Source organism: Nicrophorus vespilloides, unplaced genomic scaffold (assembly GCF_001412225.1).
Source record: "Nicrophorus vespilloides isolate i.1.1-1 unplaced genomic scaffold, Nicve_v1.0, whole genome shotgun sequence".
Taxonomy (NCBI): Eukaryota; Metazoa; Arthropoda; class Insecta; order Coleoptera; family Silphidae; genus Nicrophorus; species Nicrophorus vespilloides.
Window position 1 is genome coordinate 688,216 of NW_017100088.1, and position 22,168 is coordinate 710,383.

Consider the following 22,168-nt stretch of genomic DNA (forward strand, 5'->3'; position numbering starts at 1 on the left):
GAAGTATAGGTTTATGTGTCACCTGAAAGATTTGGTTCTTGAGATGAGTGGAAAATGTGGGATTTTCGTTAGGGAAATGGAGAAAATGGATAAGGCTATAGACATTATACAAAAAGTATTATTGAAGGATGGCTTATGTGAGGAGTTATATTGTCATACAGAGAATTTGGACAAACTTTGGAAAAGTCTCAATCAGAGTGAAAGGGAATTGCTGTTTTTTAATTTAAATGACATTGATTTTGAGAAATATGTGAAAAGTTGGTTTAAAATGGAAAAAAAATATAATCCTATGGACCCAACTTCCACAATGTTACATTTAGCTTAAAAAACAGTAATTCCCTTTCACTCTGATTGAGGCTTTTCCAAAGTTCATCCAAATTCTCTGTATGACAATGCAACTCCTTCAATAATACTTTTTGTATAATGTCTATAGCCTTATCCATTTTCTCCATTTCCCTAACGAAAATCCCACATTTTCCACTCATCTCAAGAACCAAATCTTTCAGGTGACACATAAACCTATACTTCAAACTACCAAAGATCAACCAAGGATCCTTTACGTTTTCTTTAACAAATATTTTGTATATTTCTTTGATAGTCGGTCGATTTATTGCTACGTTATAAACTTTCAGATTTTCTCTACAATAAAAAAAGAATGTTATTTATCGGAAGATAGCAGAATTTCCACTTACGTATAATGCGTTGTGTCATAAGTTGACGCTATTAAAGCATTAATACTTAAATCTATTGGAGTGCAATAGACGCTAGCGTTTTCTACAATATTGAAAATTATTCCGTTTAGAACATTTTTCAAAATTACATTAAACACATTTTCATTTATCAACCAGGAAGGATATGGTTCCTTATAGCTTTCCATCACTAAAATTTTATATAGTTGTTAAGAAATATTTTGTTTATATTATTTAGTTAATTACGGCAACCAACTCTGACAATTCCTATTTTTATATTATCTTTCTTATTGCCAAGAAAATTTTCTGTAATGTTTTTGGTGAAAACGTAATTGTTTATCCAATTTTTAGATTCTTTACAGTTTTCTTCAAGTTCATTAACACTCATACTCTTTGCCATCTGGATTAAACGATCTGGATGCATCGGATTTTTCGGGATTTCCTCTTTCAATTCTGATTGAGTTAAACCATGATTGCAAAAAATCGTAGATACATGCATGAAACACTAAAACATATAATAAATACAGACCTATGCGTTCATATTTTTTTAAATTTTACCTCAATTTTCTTGCAACATTTAGCAACGTTATAAACCATTTCCGTGCCATATATATTATTTGTAATACAATTCTTCAAGTTGTCCACCAATTTAACTGAAGCTGCACAATGATAAACAATATTTACGTTATTGTAAATATAATCAAGATTTTCCTGGCTTAATCCGAGATTCGGTTTTACTATGACACCTTTCATCCACATGATTTTATCTAAATAATCCTTATGCATTTCTTTTATCACCGAAAATATCTACAGTAAACATTATTTAATTCTTATTAATAATATCTGTTTTAGTACTTACTGGATTATTAAAATAATTTGAAATTCTTGTTGACATATTTTCCGACCTTTTTGGTCTAATTAGTAAAACAATTTTATGCACTTGAGGAAATGATCTTAGGAGTTTCTCCAGAAGTGCCATTCCTACGCAACCCGTGCATCCCGTTATGAAAATGCATTTTCCCTGGAAATACTCTATAAATCTGTTGCTGTGTTTCATTTCTTATCAGAAACGTTCAACTGATTTTCTTTAATCGAGATCACGTTTATATATAAAAAAACACACGTCAAAGTTGAAAATCAACGCAGACGATTGACCTTTGAAAATCATTGATTTTTAGTTGATTATTACATTGTTTCTTTTCGAATATACCAGGTCTTAATATATTTTTCGCAAGTAATTTCGATAAAATTGAAGAATTTCTCTAATTTCTTCTTTCACATATTATGAATATTATCGACGTGACAAACATATTTTAACATTAAATGTTGTATAACTTTCAATTGATGCATAAGCAACTCCTCTAACGTAAATTCTTCATTTTCCACTCGTTTCTCAGAACAATTCCTTCAAATAGAACATCAACCTAAACTTCAAACAAGAATCATTCGCGGTTTCCTTAACAAACAATCATACACGTTTGTCCTTTTGTTTATAAATTTGAAGTTTATCTCTTTTCTTATAAATTATTTACAAACGATTCAATTTCTACCAAAAATAACTAATAAAATATTACCACTTTATTAATTATTTTTATGAATTTATATTACAATTTTTCCAATTAAGGTGTTAATTATTTTTTATTGTTATTATCTATCTAATAAATTATAATTACTTACAAATAATACATTATTCAAGGAAATTAAAGTTTTGCTAAATGTAACATTGTGGAAGTTGGGTCCATAGGATTATATTTTTTTTCCATTTTAAACCAACTTTTCACATATTTCTCAAAATCAATGTCATTTAAATTAAAAAACAGCAATTCCCTTTCACTCTGATTGAGACTTTTCCAAAGTTTGTCCAAATTCTCTGTATGACAATATAACTCCTCACATAAGCCATCTCGTGAAATCTCTACAAATTTATCCATTTTCTCCATTTCCCTAACGAAAATTCCGCGTTTTCCACTCATCTCAAGAACCAAATCTTTCAGGTGACACATAAACCTATACTTCAAACTACCAAAGATCAACCAAGGATCCTTAACGTTTTCTTTAACAAATATTTTGTATATTTCATTGATAGTCGGTCGATTTGTTGCTACGTTATAAACTTTAAGATTTTCTCTACAATAAAAAAAGAATGTTATTTATTAGAAGATCGTAGAATTTCGACTTACGTATAATGCGTAGTGTCGTAAGTTGAGGCTATTAAAGCATTTATACATAAATCAATTGGAGTGCAATAGGCGCTAGCATTTCCTTTTATATTGAAAGCTATTCCGTTTAGAACATTTTTCAAAATTACATTAAACATATTTTCATTTATCAACCAGGAAGGATACGGTTCCTTATAGCTTTCCATCACTAAAAATTGATATAGTTGTTAAAGAATATTTTGTTTGGATTATTTTGTTAATTACCGCAACCGACTCTGACAATTCCTATTTTTATATTATCTTTTTTATTGCCAAGATGATTTTCTGTAGCGTTTTTGGTGAATACGTAATTGTTTGGCCAATTTTTAGATTCTTTACAAATTTCTTCAAGTTCATTAATGCTCATACTCTTAGCCATCTCGAGTAAACTATCTGGATGTACTGGATTTTTCGGAATTTCCTCTTTCAATACTAACCGAGAAAAACCATGACTGCAAAACATCGTAGATACATGCATAAAACACTAAAATAAATATAAGAAAAATAAACTTATTCAGTCATATATTTTCATTTTACCTCAATTTTCTTGCAAACTTTAGCAACACTATAAACCATTTCAGTACCATAAATATTGTTTATAATACTATTCTTCAAGTTGTCCACCAATTTAACTGAAGCTGCACTATGATAGAAAATATTTACGTTATTGTAAATATAATCAAGATTTTTCTGGCTTAATCCGAGATTTGGTTTCACTATGTCACCTTCCATACAGATGATTTTTTCTAAATAATCCTTATGCATTTCTTTCATCACCGAAAATATCTGCAGTAAAAATGATTTCATTCTTATTAATAATATCTGTTTTAGTACTTACTGGATTATCAAAATAATTTGAAATTCTTGTTGACATATTTTCCGACTTTTTTGGTCTAATTAGTAAACAAATTTTATGCACTTGAGGAAATGATCTTAGGAGTTTCTCAAGAAGTGCCATTCCTACGCAACCCGTGCATCCCGTTATGAAAATGCATTTTCCCTGAAAATACTCTAAAAATCTGTTTCTGTGTTCCATTTTTGATCAGAAACGTTCAACTGATTTGCTTTAATAGAGATCACGTTTATATATACAAAAACACAAGTCAAAGTTGAAAATCAGCGCAAACGATTGACCTTTGAAATTCATAAACTAAATCTCGGATTAAATTACTTCGTTCCAGTTTTAGTTATTTATATCATTGTTTCTTTTCGATTATACAAGGTCTGAACAAATTTCTCATAAGTAATCTCGTTCAAAAATATTAATTCTTTTTTTCTGAATTCTTTTTTCACGTATTATAAATATTATTGATGTAACAAATATATTTTAACAATAAATGTTGTACAACTTCCAATTGATGCACAAACAACTCCTCTAACGTAAATTCCTCATTCTCCACTCTCAAACCAATTCCTTCAAATGGAACATCAACCGAAACTCCAAACAAGGATCATTCACGGTTTCCTTAACAAACAATCATGTACGTTTGTCATTTTGTTTATAAATTTGAAGTTTATCTCTTTTATTTTAAATTATTTACAAACGATTCAGTTTCTAACAAAAGTAACTAATAAAATATTACCACTTTATTAATTATTTTTATCAATTTATATTACAATTTTTCCTATTTTCAGGGTTTACTAGGAATTTATATTATTTTGTTTATACATATTTATTAAGTATTTATATATTTTTTATTGTTATTACCTGTCTAATAAATTATAATTACATAGAAATAATACATTATTCAAGGAAATTAAAGTTTTGCTAAATGTAACATTGTGGAAGTTGGATCCAAAGGATTATATTTTTTTTCCATTTTAAACCAACTTTTCACATATTTCTCAAAATCAATATCATTTAAATTAAAAAACAGCAATTCCCTTTCACTCTCATTGAGACTTTTCCAAAGTTCATCCAAATTCTCTGTATGACAATACAACTCCTTGCATAAAAAATTTCGTGAAATCACTACAGATTGATCCATTCTCGCCATTTCTCTAACGTAAATCCCACGCTTTCCACTCATCTCCAGAACCAAATCCTTCAAGTGACACAAAAACCTATACTTCAAGCTACCAAAGCTCAACCAAGGATCCTTAACGTTTTCTTTAACAAATATTTCATATATTTCTTTTATAGTCGGTCGATTTGTTGCTACGTTAAAAACTTTAAGATTTTCTCTACAATAAATAATGTTATTATAAGAATGTAGGAGAATTTCAACTTACGTAATATGCGCTGTATCATACGTTGAAGCTATAAGAGCATTTATACAAAAATCAATTGGTGTACAATAGGCGCTAGCTTTTTCTTTCATATTAAAACCAATTCCAGTTACTACATTTTTCAAAATTACATTAAACACATTTTCATTTATCAGCCAAAAATGATATGGTTCCTTATAACTTTCCATCACTAAAAAAAAAATTTTTTTTCAATAATATTTCGTGTGTATTTTTTAATTAATTAGCGCAACCAACTCTCACAATTCCTATTTTTATATTATCTTTCTTATTGCCAAGATGATTTTCTGTAGTGTTTTTGGTGAAAACGTAATTGTTTGACCAATTTTTAGATTCTTTACAATTTTCTTCAAGTTCATTAACACTCATACTCTTTGCCATCTCCAGTAACCGTTCTGGATTTGCTAAATTTTCCGGGATTTCCTCTTTCAATTCTGATTGAGTAAAACCATGGTTGCAAAAAATCGTCGATATATGCATGAAACACTAAAAAATCTAATAAAAACAGACTTATTGATTCTTTTTTTTTAATTTTACCTCAATTTTCTTGCAACCTTTTGCAACGCTATAAACCATTTCAGTACCATAAATATTGTTTATAATACTATTCTTCAAGTTATCAATCAATTTAACTGAAGCTGCACAATGATAGAAAATATTTACGTTATTGTAAATATAATCAAGATTTTCCTCGCTCAGTCCAATATTCGGTTTCACTACATCACCTTCCATCCAGATGACTTTTTCTAAATAATCCTTATGCATTTCTTTCATCACCGAAAATATCTGCATTAAAAATTATTTCATTTTTACTAATAGAATTAGTTTTAGTACTTACTGGATTATCAAAATAATTTAATATTCTTGTTGACACATTTTTGGACCGTTTTGGTCTAATTAGTAAACAAATTTTATGCACTTGAGGAAATGATCTTAGGAGTTTCTCCACAAGAGCTAATCCTACGCAACCTGTGCATCCCGTTATGAAAATGCACTTTCCCTGGAAATAATCTAAAAACCTGTTGCTGTTTTTCATTGTTGGTCAGAAACGTTCAACTGATTTGCTTCAATTCAAGTCACGTTTATATATGAAGAAACATATATCAATGTTGATATAACTTTAATCATCGCAAACGAGTGACCTTTGGAAATCACAATTTTTTTTTCGCCATTTAATATTTATCTGTTATTTTGTATTAATTTGTTGTATCAGCCATGACATTATTATGATGTATTTGAAGTTATTTATTTCTATACTATTTATGCCACCTCTTAACATATTTATCATAAGCAATATCCATTATATCGAAGAAAAGCAATTTATTTTATTTTTGATTAAATTTTTTTCCACATGTTATATAAATATTATCAATGTAACAAATTTCTTTCAAAATGAAATATTCTAAAACTTTGGACGCTCAAGCCAGTCCTTTTCTTTAAAGTAAATTCCCCGTATTTCTTTAAGACCAACTCCTTCAAATAGGACATTAACCTAATCTTGATATTGAATATTCCTTGTATATTTGATCGGTTGGGAGTTAAGTAGTAAATTTAATAACAAATAAAATAATAATTAAATTACAGTTTTGCTAAATGTAACATTGTGGAAGTTGGATCCATAGGATTATATTGGTTTTCCATCGACGATTTATACCAACTTTTTACACATTTCTCATAATCTACGTCATTTAAATTAAAAAACAGCAATTCCCTTTCACTCTGATTGAGACTTTTCCAAAGTTCATCCAAATTCTCTGTATGACAATACAACTCCTTCAATACGAATTTTTGTGAAATCTCTATAAAATGTTCCAATTTCTCTATTTCTCTAACATAAATCCCCCGTCTTCCACTCATCTCCAGTAGCAAATCCTTCATGTGACAAAGAAACCTATACTTCAAACTACCAAAGATCAACCAAGGATCCTTCACGTTTTCTTTAACAAATATTTTGAATATTTCCTTCACAGTAGGACTATTTGTCGCTACATTATAAACTTTGAGATTGTCTCTACATGAAAAAAAAAAAAAAACATATTATTATCAGAAAATAGGAAAATTTCAACTTACCTAATATGCGCAGTATCGAATGTTGATGCTATTAGTGCGTTTACGCATATATCTATTGGTGTGCAATAGACGCTAGCTTTTTCATTAATGTTGAAAACTACTCCCGTTACAAGGTTTTTCAAAATTATATTGAACGAATTCGCATTTATCAACCAGGAAGGATACGGTTCCTGGTAACTTTCCATCACTAAAAATTAAAATATTTTCTTAATTATTTCATGTCAATTGTATTATTTTGTTAAATACCGCAACCAACTCTCAATATTCCTATTTTTATATTATCTTTTTTATTGCCAAGAAGATTTTCTGTAGCGTTTTTGGTGAAAACGTAATTGTTAAAAAATAAATTAGATTCTTTAAAATATTCTTCTAATTCATTAACACTCATAGTCTTTGCCATCTCGAGTAAATGATCCGGATTCGCTGGATTTTCTGGGATTTCCTCTTTCAATACTGATTGAGAAAAACCATGATTGCAGAAAACCGTAGATACGTGCATGAAACACTAAAAAATATAATAAAAATAAACTTATTTTTTTTTATTAATTCTTAATTTTACCTCAATTTTTTTGCAATCTTTAGCAACGTTATAAACCATTTCAGTTCCGTGCATATTGCTTGTAATACTATTCTTTAAGTTTTGCACAAAACTAACTGAAGCCGCACAATGATAGAAAACATTTACATTATTGTAAATATAATTTAGATTTTCTGAACTTAATCCAAGATTCGGTTTCACTATGTCACCTTCCATCCACATGATTTTTTCTAAATAATTCTTATTTATATTTTTCATCACCGAAAATACCTGCGACAAACATGATTTAATAATTATTAGTAATTTCCTTTTTAGTACTTACTGGATTATCAAAATAATTTAACATTCTTGTTGACACATCTTTAGACTTCTTTTGCCTAATTAGTAACACAATTTTATGCACTTGAGGAAATGATCTTAGGAGTTTCTCCAGAAGAGCTAATCCTACGCAACCTGTGCATCCCGTTATGAAAATGGACTTTCCCTGGAAATATTCTAAAAACCTGTTGCTGTTTTTCATTGTTGGTCAGAAATGTTCAACTGATTTGCTTCAATTCATGTCACGTTTATATATGAAGAAACATATATCAATGTTGATATAACTTTAATCAACGCAAACGAGTGACCTTTGGAAATCACAATTTGTTTGTCGCCATTTAATATCTATCTGTTATTTTGTATTAATTTTTTGTACCAGCCATGACATTATTATGATGTATTTGAAGTTATTTATTTCTATTTGATGTATGCCAGCTTTTAACATATTTATCATAAGCAATATCCATCAAATTGAAGAAAAGCAATTTATTTTATTTTTGATTCAATTTTTTTCCACATATTATAAATATTATCAATGTCACAAATTTCTTTCAAAATGAAATATTCTAAAACTTTGTGATGACGCTCAAGCCAGACCATTTCTGTAAAGTAAATTCCCCGTACTCTTTTAAGACCAACTCCTTCAAATAGGACATTAACCTAATCTTGATATTGAATATTTCTTGTATATTTGGTCGGTTGTGACCTAAGTAGTAATTTTAATAACAAATAAAATAATAATTAAATTACAATTTTGCTAAATGTAACATTGTGGTTGTTGGATCCATAGGATTATATTCGTTTTCCATCGACGATTTATACCAACTTTTTACACATTCCTCATAATCTACTTCATTTAAATTAAAAAACAGCAATTTCCTTTCACTCTGATTGAGACTTTTCCAAAGTTCATCCAAATTCTCTGTATGACAATACAACTCCTTCAATACGAATTTTTGTGAAATCTCTATAAAATGCTCTAATTTCTCCATTTCTTTAACGTAAATTCCACGTTTTCCACTCATCTCCAAAACTAAATCCTTCATGTGACACAGAAACCTATACTTCAAGCTACCAAAGATCAACCAAGGATCTTTAACGTTTTCTTTAATGAACATTTTCAATATTTCCTTCACAGTAGGACAATTTATCGCTACATTATAAACTTTAAGATTTTCTCTACAACACAAAAATAAAATAATTATCAGAAAATATGTCAATTTTAACTTACGTAATATGCGCAGCGTCGTATGTAGTTGCTATAAGAGCGTTTACGCATAAATCTATTGGTGTGCAATAGACGACAGCTTTTTCATTGATGTTGAAAACTATTCCTGTAACAACGTTTTTCAAAATTACATTGAACGAATTTGCATGAATCAGGTGCCAGCAAGGATACGGTTCCTTGTAACTTTCCATCACTAAAAATTAAAATATTTTTATAAATAAGATGTCGTTTGTATTATTTTGTTAGTTACCGCAACCAACTCTCAAAATTCCTATTTTTATATTATCCTTCTTATTGCCTAGAAGATTTTCTGTAGCGTTTTTGGTGAAAACATAATTATTTATAAAATTTTTAGATTCTTTACAATTTTTTTCAAGTTCATTAACACTCATACTCTTTGCCATCTCAAGTAAACGATCTGGATTTGCTGGATTTTCCGGGATTTCCTCTTTCAAAACTGATTGGGAATAACCATGATTGCAAAAAACCGTAGATACGTGCATGAAACACTAAAAAAATATAATAAAACTAAACTTATTCATTCACATATATATATTTTTTAAATTTTACCTCAAGTTTCTTGCAATCTTTAGCAACTTTATAAACCATTTCAGTTCCATAAATATTGCTTGTAATACTATTCTTCAAGTTTTCCACAAATTTAACTGAAGCTGCACAATGATAGAACACATTTACTTTATTATAAATATAATTTAGATTTTCCTCGCTTAATCCAAGATTCGGTTTCACTATGTCACCTTCCATCCACATGATTTTTTCTAAATAATCCTTATGCGTTTCTTTCATCACCGAAAATACCTACAGCAAACATTATATTTAATTCTTATTAATAATTTCCGTTTATATACAATACTCACTGGATTATCAAAATAATTTAATATTCTTGTTGACGCATCTTTAGACTTCTTTTTCCTAATTAGTAACACAATTTTATTCACTTGAGGAAATGATCTTAGAAGTTTTTCTAGAAGTGCAATTCCTACGCATCCTGTGCATCCCGTTATGAAAATGCACTTTCCCTGGAAATACTCTAAAAACCTGTTGCTATTTTTCATTGTTGATCAGAAACGTTTAACTGATTTTCTTCAATCGATGCCACGTTTATATATAAAGAAACACAAGTCAAAGTTTCAAAGACCTTTGTAACTCTTGCAACATTTAATATCTATCAGAATTTTGATTGAATGTAATTAAGAGATTGTTTCGAACTAATCATTTTTATACTGCTAATTAACAAATTGTCCTTATTTTATCTTTATATATTAAATTCAATCTCTTATAAATTTAAGAACAGCAACTCTCTGTCACTCTGATTGAGACCTATTCAAAGTTCATCCCAATTCTGTTACAGTACACGAAATAGACTACTCTGGAAAGTCCATTTCTGTAAAATAAATTTTGTTTTCAATTATCTCCAGAACTAAATCCTTGACCTATAAAGTAAAACCTAGACTTCAAACTACCGACGAATAACCAACGATCATTCCCGTTTTGGACGTTTGGGTGTAAATTTGAAAAAAATAAGTTTTTCACTTACTAAATTTATTTGTAATAGATTAATATTCTAGAAACAATAACAAACAAAATTGTAATTATAATATCTTAGATAAACTTACTAAAAAGAAAGAATAAATTATAGAAACAGTAAATTATTTAATTACATTAAAGTTTTGCTAAATGTAACATTGTAGAAGTTGGATCCACAGGATTATATTTTTTTTCCAATTTAAACCAACTTTTTACATATTTCTCAAAATCAATATCATTTAAATTAAAAAACAGCAACTCTCTTTCACTCTGATTGAGACCTTTCCAAAGTTCATTCAAATTCTCTGTATGACAGTACAACTCCTTCAATACGAATTTTTGTAAAATCTCTATCGAATAATCCATTTTCTCCATTTCTCTGACGTAAATCCCACGTTTTCCACTCATCTCCAAAACCAAATCCTTCATGTGACATAGAAACCTATACTTCAAACTACCAAAGATCAACCAAGGATCCTGCACGTTTTCTTTAACAAACATTTTGAATATTTCCTTCACCGTAGGACGATTTATCGCCACATTATAAACTTTAACATTTTCTCTAGAATAGAAGATAATGAAATTATCATAAGACAAGTAAATTTTAACTTACGTAATGTGCGCAGTATCGTATGTCGAAGCTATAAGAGCGTTTACGCATAAATCTATTGGTGTGCAATAGACGGTAGCTTTTTCATTGATTTTGAAAACTATTCCTGTTACAACGTTTTTTAAACTTACATTGAACACATTTTCATTTATCAACCAGGAAGGATACGGTTCTTTGTAACTTTCCATCACTAAAAATTAAAATATTTCTTTAAATAATATTTCGTTTGCATTATTTTGTTAATTACCGCAGCCAATTCTTAATATTCCTATTTTTATGTTATCTTTCTTATTACCAAGAAGATTTTCTGTAGCGTTTTTGGTGAAAACGTAATTATTTATAAAAATTTTAGATTCTTTACAATTTTCTTCAAGCTCATTAACACTCATACTCTTTGCCATCTCGAGTAATTGATCTGGATTTGCTGGATTTTCAGGGATTTCCTCTTTCAAAACTGATTGAGAATAACCATGATTGCAAAAGACCGTAGATACGTGCATGAAACACTAAAAAAAATATAATAAAACTAAACTTATTCATTCATATATCTATTTTTTTAAATTTTACCTCAAGTTTCTTGCAATTTTTAGCAACATTATAAACCATTTCAGTTCCATAAATATTGCTGGTAATACTATTCTTCAAGTTTTCCACAAATTTTACTGAAGCCGCACAATGATAGAAAACATTTACATTATTGTAAATATAGTTTAGATTTTCTGCACTCAATCCAAGATTCGGTTTCACTACATCTCCTTCCACCCAAATGATTTTTTCTAAATAATCCTTCTGCACTTCTTTCATCACTGAAAATACCTGCAGCAAACATTATATTTAATTCTTATTAATAATTTCCTTTTTTATACTTACTGGATTATCAAAATAATTTAATATTCTTGTTGACACATTTTCCGATCTTTTTTTTCTAATTAGTAAAACAATTTTATGCACCTGAGGAAATGATCTTAGGAGTTTCTCCAGAAGTGCAAGTCCTACGCAACCCGTGCATCCCGTTATGAAAATGCACTTTCCCTGGAAATACTCTAAAAACCTGTTGCTGTTTTCCATTGTTGATCAGAAACGTTGAACTGATTTGGTTTAATCGAGATCATATTTATATATAAGGAAACACATGTAAAAAGTTCTAATTCCTTAGTCAACACAATTGTGTGACCTTTGGTAATCACAAACTTGAACACAGCATTTATTATTTATCTCTTATTTTGTACAATTTGTATGTGCTGGGCTTTGTAATTATTACGATCTAAATTGATTGAAAGTAATTAGGAGATTACTTAGAATTACCCATTTTTATACTGATAAAATTGTCATCATTTTTCCTAGTTATTTAATTCATTGCTTATATTCTCTTAACATATTTTTCATAAGAAATCTCCATCAAATTGAAGAATAGCAATTTCTTTTCTCCCCGATTAATTTTTTATCACAAATTATCAATATGAAATCTTGTATAACGTGAATTGTATAATATCTTAAAATTAAAACAAGGATCCTTCACGTTTTCCTCAATGAATCACTTGAATATTTACTGTACACTTGACTTGTTGGTTATAAATTTGAAGATTCTTTATTTTATTTTTAATTATTTAGATTTAGATTCTATAAACAATCATTAATAAACTAATAATTATAATGCATTACTATAAAGAAAATAGAGAAACAGTAAATGATTCAGTTAAATTAAAGTTTGGCTAAATGTAACATTGTGGAAGTTGGAGTATATTGGTTTTCCATAGACGATTTATACCAACTTTTTACACATTTCTCAAAACATACGTCATTTAAATTAAAAAAACAGAAAATTACTTTCACTCTGATTGTATGATATGTATGACAATACAACTCCTTCAATACGAATTTTTGTGAAATATTTATAAAATACTCCAATTTCTCCATTTCTCTAACGTAAATCACACGTTTTCTTTAATAAAAATTTTGAATATTTCCTTCACAGTAGGACGATTTATTGCTACATTATAAACTTTAATATTTTCTCTACAACACAAAAATAAAGTAATTATCAGAAGATATGTGAACTTCAACTTAAGTAATATGAGCAGCATCGTATGTGTGTAATAGACAGCAGCTATCTATTGGTGTGTAATACACAGCAGCAGCAGCTTTTTCATTGATACTGAATTTCAAAATTACATTGAACGAATTTGCATGAATCAGGTGCCAGGAAGGAAACGGTTCCTTGTAACTTTCTATCACTAAAAATTAGAATATTTTTATAAATAAGATGTCGTTTGTATGATTTTGTTAATTACCGCAACCAACTCTCAAAATTCCTATTTTTATATTATCTTTCTTATTGCCAAAAAGATTTTCTGTATCGTTTTTAGTGAAAACGTAATTATTTATAAAATTTTTAGATTCTTTACAATTTTCTTCAATTATATTAACACTCATACTCTTTGCCATCTCGAGTAGACAATCTAGATTTGCTGGATTTTCCGATCAGTTTTGAAAGAGGAAACTCTTTTAAAACTGATTGAGAATAACCATGATTGCAAAAAATCGTAGATACGTGCATGAAACACAAAAAAATATAATAAAACTATACTTAATCATTCATATATCTATTTTTTCAAATTTTACCTCAAGTTTCTTGCAATCTTTGGCAACGTTATAAACCATTTCAGTTTCATAAATATTGCTTGTAATACTGTTCTTCAAGTTTTCCACAAATTTAACTGAAGCTGCACAATGATAGAACACATTTACATTATTAAAAATATAATTTAGATTTTCCTCGCTTAATCCAAGATTCGGTTTCACTACATCTCCTTCCATCCACATGACTTTTTCTAAATAATCCTTATGCGTTTCTTTCATCACCGAAAATACCTACAGCAAACATTATATTTAATTCTTATTAATAATTTCCGATTATCAAAATAATTTAATATTCTTGTTGATACATCTTTAGACTTCTTTTGCCTAATTAGTAACACAATTTTATTCACTTGAGGAAATTATCTTAGAAGTTTCTCCAGAACCTGTGCACCCCATTATGAAAATGCACTTTCCCTGGAAATACTGTAAAAACCTGTTGCTATTTTTTATTGTTGGTCAGAAACGTTCAACTAATTTGCTTCAATCGATGCCACGTTTATATACAAAGAAACAGAAGTCAAAGTTCCAAAGACCTTTGTAACTCTTGCAATATTTAATATCTATTAATTTAATATATTTTGATTGAAAATAATTAGGAGATTATTTCGAACTAATCATGTTTATACCGCTAATTAACAAATTATCCTTATTTTATTATAGATTGAGATTGAGACCTATCCAAAGTTCATCACAATTCTGTTACAGTACACGAAATAGACTACTCTGGAAAGTCCATTTCTGTAAAATAAATTCTGATTTCATTCATCTCCAGAACCAAATCCTTGATGTGAAAACTTATACTTCAAACTACCAAAGATTAACCAAGGATCGTTCCCGTTTTGGACGTTTGGGGGCAAATTTGAAAAAAATAAAATTTTCACTTACTAAATTTATTTGAAATAGATTAATATTCTAGAAACAATAACAAATAAAATAGTAACTATAATATCTTATATAAACTTACAAAAAAGAAAGAATAAACTATAGAAACAGTAAATTATTCAATTACATTAAAGTTTTGCTAAATGTAACATTGTGGATGTTGGATCCATAGGATTATATTTTTTTTCCAATTTAAACCAACTTTTCAGATATTTCTCAAAATCAATATCATTTAAATTAAAAAACAGCAACTCTCTTTCACTCTGATTGAGACTTTTCCAAAGTTCATCCAAATTCTCTGTATGAAGATACAACTCCTTCAATACGAAATTTTGTAAAATCTCTATGGAATAATCTATTTTCTCCATTTCCCTAACGTAAATCCCGCGTTTTCCACTCACCTCCAAAAACAAATCCTTCATGTGACATAGAAACCTTTACGTTTTCTTTAACAAATATTTTGAGTATTTCTTTTATAGTCGGATGATTTGTTCCTACATTATAAACTTTAAGATTTTTTCTGGAATACAAAAATAATATAGTTATAACAAGATAAGTGAATTTCAACTTACGTATTATGCGCAGTGTCGTATGTCGAAGCTATAAGAGCGTTTACGCATATATCTATTGGTGTCCAATAGGAGGTAGCTTTTTCATTGATTTTGAAAACTATTCCTCTTACAACATTTTTCAAACCTACATTGAACACATTTTCATTTATCAACCAGGAAGGATACGGTTCTTTGTAACTTTCCATCACTAAAAATTAAAATATTTCTTTAAAAAATATTTCCTTGCATTATTTTGTTAATTACCGCAGCCAATTCTTAATATTCCTATTTTTATATTATCTTTCTTATTGCCAAGAAGATTTTCTGTAAGGTTTTTGGTGAAAACGTAATTATTTAACCAATTTTTAGATTCTTTACAATTTTCTTCAAGCTCATTAACACTCACACTCTTTGCCATATTGAGTAAACGAACTGGATTTGCTGGATTTTCCGGGACTTCCTCTTTCAAAACTGATTGAGAATAACCATGATTGCAAAAAACCGTAGATACGTGCATGAAACACTAAAAAATATAATAAAACTAAACTTATTCATTCATATATCTATTTTTTTTTATTTTACCTCAAGTTTCTTGCAATCTTTAGCAACGTTATAAACCATTTCAGTTCCATAAATATTGCTTGTAATACTATTCTTCAAGTTTTCCACAAATTTAACTGAAGCCGCACAATGATAGAAAACATTTACATTATTGTAAATATAATTTAGATTTTCTGCACTCAATCCAAGATTCGGTTTCACTACATCTCCTTCCACCCAAATGATTTTTTCTAAGTAATCCTTCTGCACTTCTTTCATCACTGAAAATACCTGCAGCAAACATTATTTAATTCTTATTAATAATTTCTTTTTTTTATACTTACAGGATTATCAAAATAATTTAATATTCTTGTTGACACATTTTCCGATCTTTTTTTTCTAATTAGTAAAACAATTTTATGCACTTGAGGAAATGATCTTAGGAGTTTCTCCAGAAGTGCAAGTCCCACGCAACCCGTTCATCCCGTTATGAAGATGCACTTTCCCTGGAAATACTCTAAAAACCTGTTGCTGTTTTCCATTGTTGATCAGAAACGTTGAACTGATTTGGTTTAATCGAGATCATATTTATATATAAGGAAACACTTGTAAAAAGTCTAATTTTTAATCAACACAATCGTGTGACCTGTGATAATCACAAACTTAAACACAACTGTTATTTTGTACTATTTATATGTACTGGATTATATAATTATTACGATCTAAATTGATTGAAAGTAATTGGGAGATTATTTACAATTACTCATTTTTCTACTGATAAAATTGCAATCACGTGTACAATTTATCTTATTTCTAGTTATTTAATTCATTGAATATATTCTCTTAACATATTTTTCATAGGAAATCTACTTCAAATTGAAGATAAGCAATTTCTTTTCTCCCTGATTCATTTTTTTTACCAATTCTCAATATTATCGATCTGTCAACATGAAATCTTGTTTAAAATAAATTACAAAATAACTTAATATTAAAATAAGGATCGTTTTCCACAACAAATCACTTGAACAATTATTATATATTTGACTTGTTGGTTATAATTTGAAGTTTCTTTATTTTATATTTAATTATTTAGATATAGATTCTAGAAACAATCATTAATTAACTAATAATTATAATATATTACTATAAAGAAAATAGAGAAACTATAAATAATTCAGTTATATTAAAGTTTGGCAAAATGTAACATTGTGGAAGTTGGATCCATAGGATTATATATTTTTTCTATTTTAAACCAACTTTTCACATATTTCTCAAAATCAATGTCATTTAAATTAAAAAACAGCAATTCCCTTTCACTCTGATTGAGACTATTCCAAAGTTCATCCAAATTCTTTGTATGACAATACAACTCCTTCAATAGAAAATTTCGTGAAATCTCTATAGATCGATCCATCTTCTCCATTTCTCTAACGTAAATCCCACGTTTTCCACTCATCTCCAGAACCAAATCCTTCATGTGACATAGCAACCTATACTTTAAATTACCAAAGATCAACCAAGGATCCTTCACGTTTTCTTTAACAAATATTTCGTATATTTTTTTACTGTCGGTCGATTTGTTGCTAGGTTATACACTTTAATATTTTCTCTACAATAAAATAAGAATGTTAATTTTAGTAAATAGAAAAATGTCGACTTACGTATTATGCGCTGTATCGTATGTTGAAGCTATGAGAGAATTGACGCATACATCAATTGTTGAGCAATATACGCTAGCTGTTTTCTTTCATGTTGAAAGCTATTCCGATTAGAAGGTTTTTCAAAATTACATTGAAAGTATTTTCATTAATCAACCAGGAAGAAAACGGTTCTTTGTAACTTTCCATCACTAAAAATTAAAATATTTTGTAATATTTTAATAATATTTCGTTTGTATTATTTTCTTAATTACCGCAACCAATTCTCAAAATTCCTATTTTTATATCATCTTTCTTATTGCCAAGAAGATTTTCTGTAGAATTTTTGGTGAAAACGTAATTGTTTAAAAATATATTAGATTCTTTAAAATATTCTTCTAATTCATTAACACTCATAGTCTTTGCCATCTCGAGTAAATGATCCGGATTTGCTGGATTTTCTGGGATTTCCTCTTTCAATATTGATTGAGAAAAACCATGATTGCAGAAAACCGTAGATACGTGCATGAAACACTAAAAAAATAAACTTATTTTTTCATTAATATTAAATTTTACTTTAATTTCTTTGCAATCTTTAGCAACGCTATAAACTATTTCAGTTCCAAACAAATTGCTTGTAATGCTATTCTTTAAGTTTTCCACAAAACTAACTGAAGCCGCACAATGATAGAAAACATGTACGTTATTGTAAATATAATGAAGATTTTCCTTGCTCAATCCAAGATTCGGTTTCACTATGTCACCTTCCATCTACATGATTTTATCTAAATAATCCTTAAGCATTTCTTTCATTACCGAAAATATCTGCAGTAAACATTATTTCATTCTTATTAATAATATCTGTTTTATTGCTTACTAGATTATCAAAATAATTCGAAATTCTTGTTGGCATATTTTCCGACCTTTTTGGTCTAATTAGTAAGACAATTTTATGCACTTGAGGAAATGATCTTAGGAATTTTTCCAGAAGAGCCATTCCTACGCTCCCCGTATATCCCGTTATGAATATGCACTTTCCTTGAAAATAATCTAAAAATCTGTTGCTATTTTTCATTGTTGGTGAGAAACGTTGAACTGATTTGTTTTAATCGAAATCATATTTATATATAAAGAATTATATGTCAATGTTATAATTTATTTAACCAATGCAAACGGATGACCTTTTCAAGCAATTAACACTGTATTTTCATTTAATAGTTATCATTTTTTCATTAATCTTGTGTATATGTCAACGGAATTATAATTGATAAAAAGTAATGAGGAGATTATTAAGAAAAAAATATTTTTGTACTTATTAACATTATTGCTCATGTACAATTTCTCTTATTTCATTAACTAGTTACTTTATTTTATGTCGTATAATTTCATTCACAATCTGTTCATCAATGTGAACATTGAGTACATTTAAGATCGCGGTTGACATTAGGTAGGTAATCTTTCCCGATGGATAGTTACCATTATGATGATTTGATTTTTTTTTTAATTTGTTGGTTGCCTGTCGTCTTGTTATACTATCTCTTCTATTCCAATATTTTCTTTGACTGTAAATCTGCTGCTATCCTTAACACTGTCATTTTTCATCGACTTGGTTGAAGGTCCATATGCTGAACCTCATTCATTTGACTGTCCATCTGTAATGAACGATGGCCTTATTGCTGCAAGCACCAACAGGGCTCACGAAATCATATTTTAGCTTACAATTTTGTTTTATAATAAAGTTAATTTACTATAAATAGGATTTAATAAATTCTTCTTATTTGTCCTCTTTTAAAAAAAACTTTCATTCACTCTGATTAAGACTATTCGATAGGACATCCAGATTCTCTCTGTACACGAATCCTAACGTGATCTCTATGAGACGTTTCAGGTTTTAATTTATCTAAAACCACCGAAGAATAACCATTTATAAATTTCGATTAATGTTTGCCGAGTTTTGGAACTTTAAGATTTTCACTATAAAAAACATAAGTGAACTTTCTTTGTTTCCAACCAAATTACTCTTTCTTAGTCAAAGTTGATAAACTGTGCAAGTTTAGGTTTTATTGAAATCTTGCATAGTTTATCACCATAGATTTCTAGTAATATATGTTGTAATTTAAATAAACGTCAATAAATTTAATTTATTTAATTATTTTCAAATCATTCTGTAAAATAACAGAATGATTTGAAAATAATGCAAAATACGCATACATTTTTAAAAAAAATATTTATTGAAAATAAATACATACATAAAAATGCGATATAAAAATAACAAATTAATCACTGTAATCTTTTAATTATTTTCTATTTATTAATTACAATATTCAACTTTAGTAGAAATAGCATTTGACAGAATGGGAGCAAAAATGTAAAGTTTTCTTTTGTTTTTAATTATTTAGATTGCATAAATAATAAATAATAAATAATAACATAATTATTATAATAACATCTTAAACATTACTATAAAGACAAAAATATATAGAATCAATAATTTAAAGTTTTGCTAAATGTAACATTGTGGAAATTGGGTCCATAGAATTATATTTTTTTTCCATTTTGAACCAACTTTTCACATAATTCTCAAAATCAATGTCATTTAAATTAAAAAACAGCAATTCCCTTTCACTCTGATTGAGACTTTTCCAAAGTTCTTCCATATTCTCTGTGTGACAATACAACTCCTTCAATAAAAATTTTCGTGAAATCTCTATCGAATAATCCATTTTCTCCATTTCCCTAACGTAAATCCCACGCTTTCCACTCATCTCCAAAACCAAATCCTTGATGTGACACAGAAATCTATACTTTAAGCTACCAAAGATCAACCAAGGATCCTTTACGTTTTCTTTAATAAATATTTTGAGTATTTCTTTTATAGTCGGATGATTTGTTCCTACATTATAAACTTTAAGAGTTTCACTACAATAAGAAAAATGTTATTTTCAGAAGACATGAGCATGTTGACTTACGTAATATGCGCTGTATCATATGTAGAAGCTATGAGAGAATTGACGCATACATCAATTGGTGTGCAATAAGGAATAACTTTTTCATTGATGTTGAAAACTATTCCCGTTACAAGATTTTTCAAAAGTACATTAGACATATTTTCATTTATCAACCAGGAAGGATACGGTTCCATGTAACTTTCCATCACTAATAATTAAAATATTTTTTTAAAATAATATTTCGTTTCCATTATTTTGTTAATTACCACAGCCAATTCTTACTATTCCTATATTTATATTATCTTTCTTATTGCCTAGAAGATTTTCTGTAAGGTTTTTGGTGAAAACGTAATTGTTTATCCAATTTTTAGATTCTTTACAATTTTCTTAAAGTTCATTAACACTCATACTCTTAGCCATCTCGAGTAAACGATCTGCATGTACTGGATTTTCCGGGATTTCTTCTTTCAATACTGACCGAGAAAAACCATGACTGCAAATTATCGTAGATACATGCATAAAACACTACAATAAATATAAGAAAAACTTATTAAGTCATATATTTTCATTTTACCTCAATTTTCTTGCAACTTTTAGCTACGTTATAAACCATTTCAGTTCCATATACATTGTTTGTAATGTTATTTTTCAAGTTTTCCACAAATTTAACTGAAGCCGCACAATGATAGAAAACATTTACGTTATTGTAAATATAATCAAGATTTTCGTCGGTCAATCCAAGATTCGGTTTTACTATGTCACCTTCCATCCACATGATTTTGTCTATATAATCCTTATGCATTTCTTTCATAACCGAAAATATCTGCAGCAAACATTATTTATTTTTTTTATTAATAATTTCATTTTTACTACTTACTGGATTATCAAAATAATTTAACATCCTCGTTGACACATTTTTCGATTTCTTGTGCCTAATTAGTAAAACAATTTTATACACTTGAGGAAATGATCTTAGAAATTTCTCCAGAAGAGCCATTCCTACGCAACCCGTGCATCCTGTTATGAAAATGCACTTTCCATCAAAATAATCCAAAAAATTGTTGCTGCACTTCATTGTTACTCATAAATGTTGAACTGATTTGTTTTAATCGAGATCATGTTTATATATAGAGTGACCTTTCGAAATCATAAACTCTTTCTCGGCTTTAATATCTATCTGCTATTTTGTATTCACTTTGTGTACTGGTCCATGAAATTATTTCGTTGTATATTTAGTTATTTATTTCGTTTCTTCCATTTGATTTGTAACAGCTCTAAACATATTTCTCATAAGCAATATATTTTATATCTGATTCATTTTTTTTTCACTTATGAATATTGTCGATGTGACAAATATATTTAAACATCAATTCTTGCATAACTTCCAGTTGATGCTTAAGCAACTTCGTTCCTCTAACGAAGATTCCCCATTCTCCGTTCGTCTCTAAAACAATCGCTTCAAATGGGACACTAACCTTTTTTTTGTAGAGGAGAGGAAACCTTACATACAGACCACGGGTGGGA

The 22,168-nt window shown here is 28.5% G+C and overlaps 3 protein-coding genes and 1 long non-coding RNA gene across 12 annotated transcripts in view; all 4 read right to left on the reverse strand.

Annotated features, from left to right (window-relative positions):
• LOC108567437 (putative fatty acyl-CoA reductase CG5065) overlaps positions 1-6,322 on the reverse strand; it is an 8,765-nt gene extending 2,443 nt beyond the window's left edge. The window contains exons 1-5 of one of the 4 annotated variants that reach the window (XM_017927916.1): positions 3,726-4,003; positions 3,425-3,673; positions 3,113-3,371; positions 2,870-3,056; positions 2,368-2,816 (exon numbers count right to left, since the gene is read on the reverse strand). In XM_017927916.1, coding sequence (XP_017783405.1) covers positions 2,390-2,816; positions 2,870-3,056; positions 3,113-3,371; positions 3,425-3,673; positions 3,726-3,923 — 1,320 coding nt within the window. In that variant the 5' untranslated portion in view covers positions 3,924-4,003 and the 3' untranslated portion in view covers positions 2,368-2,389. Of the gene's footprint in view, positions 1-1,247; positions 1,497-1,548; positions 1,845-2,367; positions 2,817-2,869; positions 3,057-3,112; positions 3,372-3,424; positions 3,674-3,725; positions 4,004-5,972 lie in introns of those variants that run through there. The other 3 variants (XM_017927917.1, XM_017927915.1, XM_017927913.1) reach the window with 3 other exon arrangements.
• On the reverse strand, positions 4,601-12,673 carry LOC108567436 (putative fatty acyl-CoA reductase CG5065). Of its 6 annotated transcripts, none has more exons than XM_017927906.1 (7): positions 12,317-12,654; positions 9,859-10,107; positions 9,539-9,797; positions 9,292-9,481; positions 8,065-9,239; positions 7,764-8,012; positions 7,619-7,709 (listed from the first exon to the last, which is right to left on the reverse strand). In XM_017927906.1, exons 1-5 carry the CDS (start codon positions 12,512-12,514, stop codon positions 8,807-8,809), a joined length of 1,329 nt encoding a protein of 442 aa, XP_017783395.1. In that variant the 5' UTR covers positions 12,515-12,654; the 3' UTR covers positions 7,619-7,709; positions 7,764-8,012; positions 8,065-8,806. The 6 variants fall into 6 exon arrangements, with proteins under 6 accessions (XP_017783400.1, XP_017783397.1, XP_017783398.1 ...); XM_017927907.1 differs by lacking the exon at positions 12,317-12,654 and adding an exon at positions 10,167-10,433; XM_017927911.1 differs by lacking the exons at positions 7,619-7,709; positions 7,764-8,012; positions 8,065-9,239; ... (1 more) ...; positions 9,539-9,797; positions 9,859-10,107 and adding exons at positions 4,601-5,071; positions 5,120-5,306; positions 11,694-11,952; positions 12,014-12,262 and having other exon boundaries at positions 12,317-12,671.
• A 4,863-nt stretch (positions 12,674-17,536) lies between these two features.
• LOC108567439 lies at positions 17,537-18,053 on the reverse strand. The gene is made up of 3 exons (XR_001891244.1): positions 17,972-18,053; positions 17,721-17,908; positions 17,537-17,668 (listed from the first exon to the last, which is right to left on the reverse strand). It is a non-coding gene; the product is annotated as an uncharacterized LOC108567439 (long non-coding RNA).
• Positions 18,054-20,172: 2,119 nt separating this feature from the next.
• LOC108567438 lies at positions 20,173-20,936 on the reverse strand. The gene is made up of 3 exons (XM_017927918.1): positions 20,927-20,936; positions 20,666-20,852; positions 20,173-20,615 (listed from the first exon to the last, which is right to left on the reverse strand). Coding segments are annotated over exons 1-3 (615 nt in total). The 5' UTR covers positions 20,928-20,936; the 3' UTR covers positions 20,173-20,188.
• Between the last annotated feature and the right edge of the window lie 1,232 nt (positions 20,937-22,168).